Source organism: Arvicanthis niloticus, chromosome 5 (genome assembly GCF_011762505.2).
Source record: "Arvicanthis niloticus isolate mArvNil1 chromosome 5, mArvNil1.pat.X, whole genome shotgun sequence".
NCBI classification, from domain to species: domain Eukaryota; kingdom Metazoa; phylum Chordata; class Mammalia; order Rodentia; family Muridae; genus Arvicanthis; species Arvicanthis niloticus.
Window position 1 is genome coordinate 94777137 of NC_047662.1, and position 12055 is coordinate 94789191.

The 12055-nt window shown below is 37.0% G+C and overlaps 1 protein-coding gene across 2 annotated transcripts in view; it reads left to right on the forward strand.

Moving 5' to 3' along the window:
* The window catches only part of Grin3a (glutamate ionotropic receptor NMDA type subunit 3A), a 193270-nt gene that overhangs the window by 133510 nt on the left and 47705 nt on the right, over positions 1–12055 (forward strand). For both annotated transcript variants that reach the window (XM_034503974.2, XM_034503975.2), the window contains exon 5: positions 2763–2878. In XM_034503974.2, coding sequence (XP_034359865.1) covers positions 2763–2878 — 116 coding nt within the window. The remainder of the gene's footprint in view (positions 1–2762; positions 2879–12055) is intronic.

The window sequence follows — 12055 nt, forward strand, 5'->3', positions numbered from 1 at the left end:
GAAACTATGATGATTTCCGTATGAGTCATAGTCCAGCAGCACCTATTTTGCTGGTGGTGTGTGGGAGCCAGACAGGAGTCCAGAATCTTGAACCCACCCCAAACTCAACACTGTTTTTACAAACTTCCAAGGTGACTCACTGATTGACATAGAACAGGAATAAAGGCAGAGACTATCACCAGTGTCTCCTCATGTCATTCTGGGCCTGTCACCATTTTTGACCTACTCATTGTGTATATTCTTAGGCAATACTCCAAACAACCACAGTTCTCATGCTATCCCACACCCTCAGAATTCTAGAGCTCTGACCTACAACACTCAGAGTCATCTATATAGGATGCCCACTTATTTTATATTAATACATGACCAATTTTGTAGTATTAGTATATAGTCTTAAACAAATACTCTGTAAGACATGTTTCTACAATAGGATAAACGGGAGGATCAGCCAACCTAGAACTACTTCTTTCCTAATGACTCAGGTCCCATAGAAGTCTATAACCTCTGACCTTTGTATGGCCTTGAAACCAATCAAGATCAACTAACCTCACTGTACAATCCAAAACCATGAGAACTTATGCAGTGATGTCAGCGAAGCAAGGAGTCAGGAATTAGGTTTCAAAAAGCATATATGAACTTCACGTTTTTTCCCCATTGTTACCATAGACACTCATAGACTATTGGCATGTTACTATGTAGCCCTTTCAAGATTCATTCTGTTGCTGTGGCAATGAAATATTGATTAAGGATACCTCTTCAGACTAGAGTTTGATTTTATTACTCAGATTCCATTAAGGTGTCTCATCAACAACCCCTAGGAAATAATTCACACTCCCCAGACCTTTTAGAAACTTTCTCTTGCTTGGTATCTGTGAAGCATTTTCATTTTAGTTGATGTTAAACATATCAAAATTAAGTTATTGTAACTTAAGTACTATATTCCTGGAAACATAGATGCATTCTGCATTATGTGACTCACTTCCTGTAAGAATGGGAAAACAATTTAGTGGCAACTGATGCCAGAGAGAGAACCATTTATCATGTGTTTGTATGTGGCCCAGGCACTGTTAGTAATTTCTTGCCTGGTGATGACTCTTACCTGTGTCTATGAGGATCCTTCTCTTTCAGATTGTTGAGGAGCCCTAACCATATTCTCCTCTGTGATTACAGGTTACTTCTCTGAGTTGGGCCTGCATAGCCTCACTCTGGTTTTTACAAGTGGAATGACTGAGGCTACACTAAATTGAGAGATGCTGTCTTGCAAAGCTGCTTAGAAAATTCTAATGGTGGAAAAGTATTTGTTAGTAAAGAGAAAATATTTAAGGGGGAAATGAGATGGGGAGAAAAAAGAGGGAAGGATATGAGAGGGGGAGAGGGAGGACATGATCATTAATAAGGAGATTCTATGTAAGAATTAAAGTAGATTGGGGAGAAAAAAACAGGGGAGTGCAAGGGAGAGGGAATATGGTCAAACTGTTAGATGAATGAGAGCGGTGGCTCATGTCTGAACTCTACTAACAATGGGACGGAGGCTGGGAAAGCGTGTGTCCAAAGTGTGGCTAGAAAATACAGTGAGACTTTGTCTGAAAAAGATGGGTGGGAAGAGAGGGAAGGCAAGAAAAAAGAAAGGAAAGGAGATAAGAAGGTTAGGAGGAAGGGAGGGTGAGAAGGAGAAAGTGGTGAAGGAAAGAAATTTTCACAATGAAACCTATTCCATTATTCCTTATAATTAATATACTCTAATAAAAACAGAAAAAATCTTAAATATGTATCTTCTATACTTCTCTAAAGGAAATTTTGGATGGCTAAGGTCAAAAAAGTCTCCTAGGAGGCTCCCTTTCTGTCTTCCCCGTAATGGTTACCTGACCTGTGATTAAACATAGCTTTCTACTGGGCCATGTATACACCTAGGTTCCAAACAAAAGACGACTCTCATGAAGGACACCCAAGACTTTTGATAGCAACCTAATGCCTTTGTCAACTTACTAATACAAGCCTAGTAAACCTAAAAATTATTCTGAACTACCTATGTAGTGAAAAGAAACAGGATTCTCTGAAGATTGATTATTAAATCGGACCACTAAGATCTATTACATAAACTTCAACTTCAGTTTATTGAATGTTATGCCATGGACTTAAAAAGATCATAAATTCTTTTCTCCAAGAAGACTGGATCTTTTCTAGGTATCTTCTTAGTACCTATTCCTAAATATAAATTATAGTGAATTTCTGAATAACAAAATGGTGAACATGACAGAAAAAATCAAGATCTGATTCACAAGAACACTTGTCTCCAACACTTAACCAGGTGTGTAGCCTAAATCAAAATACTTCAACTCTCCGAGTTTTGTTTCCATCATTCCTTGTTTCACAGTCCTTATGAATAATTAAATGTGTGTAGGATACTGAATGCAGTACTTAACACAATACTTTGAAAATATAACACAAGTACTTTGACAATATAATACAAATCAGCCTCCTCTGTACACCTTCCTATTTGGTGAAGAGTTACATCTGGCTTTGATGTTGGCCTTTGCATTAGGAATGAAGTTGGTAGATAAACCCACAGGAAAGAACTTGTGCAGTCTTAAAAGAATGTCTTTTTCCCTGGTATCTACTCTCCAAGTCAACAAGATGCCAACAAGAGTCAGCGGCTGACAAGTTTGTCCCCTATACAAGTCCAAAAATCAGGCTACAGCTTCCTACCTAGTAATGGACCAGTTTAACCACTTCCTCTTTTCTTCCCTTGGTTTTAAATACAGGAATGATCCAGAGAAACTAGATGCCTTCATCATGGACAAAGCCCTTCTGGATTATGAAGTGTCAATAGATGCTGACTGCAAGCTTCTGACCGTGGGAAAGCCATTTGCCATCGAAGGTATATATCATACTTAATTCACTTTTTGATGCACTGTTTGCTAAGCTGGCAAGTCACAGGTGCCAGAGGCGAAGAGCAATTCATCTTCTCTTGTTTTCATTTTCAACTCATAAGCATTCAGCTACTAAGTTTGTTGACATCAGATATTTATTTTTCACCAACTCAACAAAATTTTATTTGTGAAATTGTTAGGGAAAAAGATAATAGTTTCCTAAATGATGATGTTCCAGCATCAGGGAGTGATGGTCATAAGGATTCCAATAATATTCAATCTGAATTTGTATTTGTGTTTTGTTTGGTTTGGTTTTGTTTTCTGTGGTAAGGATCAAACCTTGGGCTTTGTAGTTACTAAGGAACTGCTATATCATTGATCTGTCCCAGCCTCTATTTAATGAGTTTTTTGAAGAGGCAAAAACCATAATGGATCTAATTGATTTTTTTTAAAAAGCTAGAAATATAATATTCTATATGTCATATAAATACATCAGACAACCATGTGTGGACCTACATTGCCTATTCTATGGTGAACCTCATAGGTATCTAGAGATCGCTTTCTCTTTTACATTTTTGATGAGCCCTAATCAGATTCTCCTGTGAGTTTTGTATTGAACCAATCCTATGGAAGTGGCAAAGTCCTATTTCTAGAAATCTGTACTTGCCATGATAATGCGGTTCTGTGAGATGAGCCCCAATGTTGATGAAGTCTAGTCTACTCACCTTATATACAAAAAGGCAAAGAACATATCTTATATCATATTTTCATAGCCATATAATTAGATGATAATATTGGAATTAAAATTTAAAACTAGTATTTTACAAATAATGTTATCTTCCAATCTGGAAATAAATGAAAAAAAAACACCAAATTCTGAGATTTGGTACCCTTTGGGGCCTTAAAAAAATGTTATTTGAGATCCAGGATTACTTTTCTTCCTGCTGGCAACAAGTTTTGTTTCTAACTAGATCAATCCATCAATTAAACCTTAGGACCAAAGATGTATTGTTTTGTCAGTATTTTCTCTCACTCTGAACAACAGCTCACATGTGGACTACAAAAACTGAACCAGCAAATTCCAGACCTCCCAAGTCCAGCTTCGCCTTCCTGACAGCACATGCTGGCATTCAAGAGTCATATACACTTGTCACAGAACACTTTGGTTTAAAACAATCTCATGGAGTGCCCAAGTTTTACTTTCAGAAATCTGTGCATGTTGTGTGTTATGTATGCTCAGATGTCATCTAGGATAGTATTCTATTCTGGTTTCCATCTCATGACTGGAGTTGGTCTCTGTCTGTCTTAAATATACCAGGGAATTTTTTCTTCAGTCTTCATGTTTGTTAATGAATGGGAATTAAGCACTTGCTATCATTTCTTTGAGACTTTCATAGGAGCTATAAGTTTCCTCTACAGGCAAGATGATAGTGATAAAACTCAGCATGTCAGGATAAGAGATAGGAGGTAGTAGCCTTGTTCTGTTAAGACTAGAATACAACTATATTATATTTATTATATTATATTGAATCGAATTGTATCATATAATATATTTTATTATATTATATAGAGAGAGAATGTATATAAAGAGAATTATATATATATATATATATATATATATATATACATATATATATTTGTGTGGGGATGTAGGGGGCATTAGAAAGCTCAGTAGACTGTTTTAATGTAAGAATGGAAAATTCCATTTTATGTAGCATCTGGGAACACAGAGAGATGTTACATTTTATTTATGTCCTCGATGTGTGGGGTAAATGAGGTTCCTTCTCCCATTAGTAGTTGCTAACAACAAATCATCTGTGAAGAAAATAAGAATGAGAGGCTCCAACTCCCAACTTTGTCTCCAGGGAGCAACCCCATTTTGTCAAAAAGTAGTGGTAAGATGGCTTGTTTGCCTCTGCTGGACCTCAGTGCCAGATGCCATACAATTAACTCCCCACTGGTTTCCTGTTTATACTTCCCATCTGTGCTCCTGGGACTAAGTGTCTTGTAGTTTGTATCATTCTAGACACTTCTTTGTTCTCAAAGAGGATAAACACAAAATGACACACTCAAAGGTGAAGAAGTCAAAGACTTGAGTAGAGGGAGCATCGTCATCACTGTTGGTGGCTCCTCTGAGTGAATGAAGTATTGATGGTCAGCACTGACTATCCACTTGACAGGACCTAGAATCCCCCAGAAAATAAGCTTCTGAGCATACTTGTGAGGGAGCACCTAGATTGGGATCATTGAGAAGGAAGAACCCACAGTGAATGTGAGCACCACCATTCCATGATCTGTAGTCCTAAACTGCTTTAAAGTCCCTACCCTCCTGACTTCCCACCATGATGGACTGTACCTTTAAACTGTGAGCCAAAATACACCCTTCATTCCCTAAATTGCTTTCTTGTCTGGCATTCTGTCATACAGAATGCAAATGAGAAAATTTAATAAATAATGACCCCCCCCCCAAAAAAAAAAAAAACAATTTACACGCTAAACACAAAATATTGACAGTCAGCTCTCCGTCACAGTGATTGAGTACTTGAGGTGATTTGGGGCCCACAGTTCCAAGAGTTCAGTCTAGGGTTGCTTGGCTCGTGTTCCTGGGCCTGTGCTGAGCCAGAACATACTGCAAAGAGAACATGAGAGAACAAGGCCCACTCACTTCGGGGTGACCATGAAGCAGAAATCAAGAGAGGAAAGGGCAGAGCAGGTGCAAAATAGACCCTTAAAAGAACAGAAACAATTGCCTACATTTCCAAAGGAGGAACACAGCTCAACAAGTTATTAAGGAAGAGCCTTCTTGCTCCAAAGATCTCCCAAGCTCCCTACTGCTGCTCTAGGGCCAAACTGTCAAAACAAGAACTCTCCAGAAACAGTTTAGATTCAAACTATAGCACAAGACTTTTAAACACTACAAAGAGGTACTATTTGTAAGTTATACACAAAGCAGGGAAAGGCCATTAAAGAAAGTCAATGAGATGTGAGTATAGTTCAATGACAACTGCCTGCATAAAGCCTCAAGATTAATCCCAAGTAGTGCAAAATAGAAACACCTAATGATTGTTAATGCTGACTTCTTGTTCTCAATTTTTTTTGTTTGTTTGTTTTTAGTTTTTTTTTTGGGGGGGGTTGGAGGAGTCATTTGGTTGTTTGGTTTTTAGTTGATTGGTTAGAGTTTTTTGTTATTGTTGTTGTTGGGGGGAGTTGTTTTTTGTTTTCAGGGTGTTTTTTTGTTTTGGTTTGGTTTTGGTTTTTGGTTTTGTGGTGGTGGTGTCGTTTTGAGATTCAAGTCTCATGTAGGGTAGGCAGGCCTCAGGCCACATATATAGGTGGTAGATTGTCTTGAATTCTTGCTCATCCTCCTTTATGCCCTCAGTGTTGGGAGTGCAGGTAGCATCATGCCTGGCTTTTGAAAGCTGATTTGTTTTTTCAATGTTCATCTCAATAATTTCCATACATTCCCTTCATTGTTCATGAAAAATATTTGACAAAATGTAGTTTTTGAATTTATAAAAACATGAGACTGATTATTAGACTAGACTACATACATATAAAAAAAGTCATCAAAGCAATTTTTTGGCATATTACCCATTTGGCATATAAGATTTCAGATGCCTATCCATGGGATCTGGAACAATGCTAATATGTACTAGCTGTAATAAATGATGTATTTCTCATTATGCAACTTATCAGTAAAGTTTGAATATGTACCTGCTTTATTTATTAATGCACTAACTCAAACTCACATACTTTCCCATGTATAAATAATTTCAGAAACTTAGGAGGAAAAAGAGTCTACTGATTCCATCATTCTGAATATACATTGAATCAATATGATACTGAGTGCATACTGAGTAATTTGAGCTCTGCTCTCTTCTAGACTCTTAAATCTAGAGGTTGCATCACCCAAAATTCATATGAAACCTAATCCTTACTGAAATGGTAGCAGGGGACTGACTCGATAGTGATTAGATCCATCATAAGGATTCTAAGGAACCAGCATTAGTACCCCTATCATGGACCCGTGGAAGCTCTTGTTTTCTTCTCACTACATGAAGGCACAGCTAGAAGCCATCTATAAACCAGAAAGAAAATCTTCATGAGACACTGAATCTGCCCATGGCTGTTATTGAACATCCAAGATCAAGACTACAAGAAATAAGTGTCTTGTCTTGCCATTGTAAGCTACCCTATCACTGAGATTCGTTAGAGTCGCCCAAACAAGCCAAGATAATTAGTAAATACTCCACCCAACCTCAGCTTTCCTCTCTTGTTTAGCTTTTAAAGTAAAAGTAAGGCTTGTGAGAGAGAGGGTGCCTCTACCTCCTGTGTTTAAAGTCCTTTCAGTAATTTATTTTTTAATTCACTTTACATCCCAATCACAGCCCCCTCCCTCCTCTCCTCCAAATCCCACCCTCATATGTTCCTCTCCCATTGTACCCTCCCATTCTCCTCAGAGACAGGGAAGGCTACCCATGAGTAACAACCTGCCCTGACACATCAAGTCACAGTAGGACTAAGCACATCCTCTCCCACTGAGGCAAGACAAGGTAGCCCAGGCAGGCAACAGAGTCAGAGACAGCTCCTGCTCCAACAGCCCCTGCTCCAACAGCCCCTGCTCCAACAGCCCCTGAATTATTAAGAAAAGAAAAGTGAGGTGGCCATAAAGTTGGGAGAGATATGAGTCGGGTAGGCCCAAGAATCTTGGAAAGGGGACATGGAGGAATATTACCAAGATATATTGTATACATATATAAAATATTCAAAGAATAAATGACAATGTGATTTTTAAAAATATAAGTTCAAGGGGTATATAGAAAGAGTTTGATCAAATTAAATACCATGCATTAGAGGCACAAAGACATATTATGTTCTTGATAACAGAAAGGAATGTGTTAAGATAAATGAACACATGCCCCAAATTTATGCATTCGAGTTAGCAGACAATAAAGGTCAAGCAGAGAAAAAGAGTAATGTAACTGCACAATAATGATCTGTGACCTTTCAACAAAAGGCCTTTGACTGTTTCTGAGCTGCTCTTTTACTGGCTTTCCAATAATTATTTAATGCAGTGCTTAGAGCACTAACTCTGGAGTCTAGCCCTTGGATTAAAATAGAATTGCTGTCACTCACTGGCAAACATCTTAATCTGTCCTTCCAGCTCCTCATCTGCATAATGAAAATATGAAATGAACACCTAACATAAAGTTGCTATCAAAGTTAAGTAAAATAGCACATATAAGGCATGTGGAAACCCACCCACTACACAAGATTGACTTGATAAGTCAATAATATTGAGAATATTCATTAAGTTGAGACTCATACATTGCAAAAATCTTCCCAAGATATACTTCATGAATCTTAGCTCTTCCAAGACACTTCTCTTCCCAACTTGATGTGCTTTGGGTAAGGGGACCCCATTTTTCATACTGGGACAATGACAATATGCTTCGAACTATTATCTCAGAGTAAATAAACATGGTATTCAAGGATAGACACAAAAGAGAATGGCTCTTTCTTTGTTCCTGGGGCTTTAAAAAAAAACACTATTTTTTAGTTCTTCTTTTCAAAATACCTATTTTCCAGCCACATTTTGAGAAGACTCTTTTTAGCTACGAACTTTCTAACGATACATTTGCTAGTCAAAGTATATTTCCACTACTCTTAGCTGAGTAAAGCTGACTTACCCATGAAGAAAAGAAGAGGATTCTATTTGGGAAATTGTCCTCTTGGGCTATTAAGCTGTATCCAATTTTCAGGGTGCCCAGTGCTTTCATCTCTAGGGTTGAAGAATTCAATCTTGCTTCATTCATCAACCACAAAACAGTCTGGCCTGTCAGTACTGCAAAGTCGCAGTTCTAATGATAATATAGGCAGCTCTGACTAAGCAGAGTCAGCAATTTAAAAACAAGTTCTTCGACAATGAACACGATCAACTTTGAAAAGCAACTAATAAAACAAAAGAATAAAAGTGAAACCTTCAAGATTTACCATTTTATGTTTCTGAATAAAATGGACTTTTATGTCTGCAGTAAATTCCTCTCTCACAGACACATAATGTTTTTCTATTCTTTCCTTGTCTTAATTAGTTAATAATTATTATTAATGCTAGAAATCATTGAAACATCAATGTCCAAAATATGTATTAAAATAAAAAGTTAAAAGGATGTCAATTTATTTTTAGCTTTCATTGTAAATTAATCTAGGCATGATGGAGTAGAATGATTTAATATTCATTATATCCTGGGCAGCCATTTTTTATAAATGTCTTTGTCGCTTCAACATAGCCTTCCCTTGGCGACTCTTTCTGCTTTTGTTACAGTGCCAAAATTATATTCTTAGAATATGTAGGCTTAATCATAGGTTATGGTTTCACATTTTTCAAACTTTCTTTTGCAGTTTGGTCTCCTCTACTTAAAACAAAAAAATGGCCCTATCAAAAATCCATCTAAGATATTTCTGTGTTGTTTCGCTCAGTACCAATTTCTCTTTCCTCTAAATTCCCAGCAAGTGCCCTCTGCTCTCCTCATTGTATTTTCTTTACTAGATGTTACCTGTCTTGAGTGTATGCCCCATTTACCTTTCTTCTAAGAAAAGTCATGTAACTTTCCACCATGCCACACAGCCACTGAGTATCATCTTAGCCTCCGATGGAGAGACCTTGCATCAAACCTAATACAGACACCCCACAACACTGCACATTCATGGGATGTATGAGCAGATAAACATGTGCAAAGTCAATGTCTTCCAAATGAATGAAAACTATTCTGCCATGTATTACACTGATGTGGGTTGAAATTATTAGCTTCAAGTTTCTAAGTTTATTTTCTAAGTCTATAAACAAAAATCTACCCATGAACAATGGTTTTGGCTAATGAAAACTTACTTTTGAAGACTGGGTTTTTCTCACTTATTTGTGTATGTGTGTCTTTGTGTATATTGGTTGTATATAGAGGGATCCACATAGAGACTAGAGGAGGGCATTGGATACCCTTGAGCTGAAATTATAAGTTATTGTAAACCTGCCAATATGGATGCTAAGAAACAAACTCAGGTCCCCTTGAAGAGCATTAAGTGCCCTTAACTGCTGAGCCACTAGAACTCCATGACTAGTTTTCTAATAAACTAATTACTGATTTGGGGAGGATGGCATCCACATGTTTACAAATCTTAGGCCTACTATTCCCTTGACTTATAATGGATATAATGGAATGAACACTGGTTTTTAGAATCAAACAGACCTACTTTCAAACATTACTTTGCTGGCTACTGACTGTGATCTTGGTAGTTTAATCACTCAAGATTCAAATCTCTTTAGGTAATTTATACTCTGTTGTGTATCCATATGTAGGGAATATATGAGGCACACAGAGGAACTTGGCACACCCAAGCTTTATTATTATTAGAATCCCAGAGTGATTTTACTGAACTGTGATGTCACAAGATAGTCAAAATTTATTTCTCATGCATAATTTACATTGTGGGGCAAAATATGCTAATATTAAGGATCAGTGTTTGAGAGCAATATAGAAAGTAATTGATGAATGTTAGAAGTTGATGTTGAAAGCTATTGCTTCAATGAGGAAAATGCATTAATATTCAGCAAAGTTAACCCACGCTAATTATCCTTATGTGTCAACCTATTTCCATCACATAGTTCCAAATCCTCCCCATCAATGTTCCTAATGCCTGTTTTCTTCTACCTCCCAATGCCTGTCTCGAGTGTAATGAAATTAGCTTCATTCAGTTAACTGTTTAATATGTCTCCTCACTAACATGCATGGACTACTTTACCCAGTACCTGTTTACTCAATAAGATATTTGATGAATGAACAGATAGCTGGATGGATAGATGAGAATCAATAGATTAGTGTATGTTATTATATGTGGGCCTTATATTACACCCATCCTGGTAATTAATACTGAAAACATGATTTGAAAACTGAATTCTTAGAAAATAAAAACTTCCCTAGAAAACTTACACATGATCTCCTGCTGCTCTTACAGAGAACTTGTGTTTAGTTCCCACCCACATCAGGTGGTTAACAACCACTGATAACTACAAATCCAGAAGATCTGATGCCCTTTTCTGGCTTCCTTGGGTACCAAGCATACACATGGTGCACTTATATACATGCAGGCATTCATAATACACACACACACACACACACACACAAAAGACTTTAAATGAAAATAAATCTATTTTTTAAAAAAGCATAGTCACTACCATACCAAGTGTTACTTAATGAAAACATCAGAAACCTATTCAAATTCTATTATCATCAGTCTCGCCTTTCAAATCAAAACTACCAGTCACAAAGTGGGCCCTTATAATAGCTGTTGGAACAGAAAGTCCAAATTGTGCTTTGACAGTGTCATCTTTTTCTTGATGCTGTCTTCTTCAGAAACAAACAAAATGATCACAAAAACAAACTTACAACTCTTAAAAGCCCAGCGCCTGTTTGGTGCTGTATACTGCTACTTCACATCATGAGCTTCGTGTTTTGAAGAGGGCCTTGTGTATTTGTACTAAGAAAAAGAATAAAAACTAATACCTTTGGAACTGAGTTGTAAAGTGCAGTAATTAGAGCAGGTATTTGTCTCATTAAGTGTCTTTGAATCTTTGACAGCCTTTTAGTCTCATTTTTTTTTCATTCTCCTCCCTCAATCATCTTGAGGGCAAATAGAAAAATCTTTCTTTTTCTTTTTCTTTTTCTTTTTTCTTTTTTTTTTTTTTTTTGACTGTGAGATCTAATAACTAAGAACAAGATGTAGTTAATTAGCCTCATTCACACAGCTCCTCAAAGGGATTAGCACTATGTTAACAGTCAGGAAAACCATGGAGCTGCACAGTGTAAGAACACACAGTCTAAATTCATTAATAAAACCCTGACTATTGTGCTCATCTTTGCTCTCTTTCTCTACCCCTTCTCTCGCTTCTTCATGCGTTGCATAACTGCCATCTTGGATCTCAAAATTATCATATCCTTGATTTTTTTCTAAATGTAGTTCCATTGCCACATACGTATTCTTAAAACGTGCACTATTTTACTATGAGTGTGTTTACATGTATAAAATGAATTCATCTTGTCGGCTTGGAGGAATGGCATTTTCTCCCAATAGCATATTGCTAAGAGTTGTGCATATATCACTCTATTTATTTCTCGCACATACATCTCAGT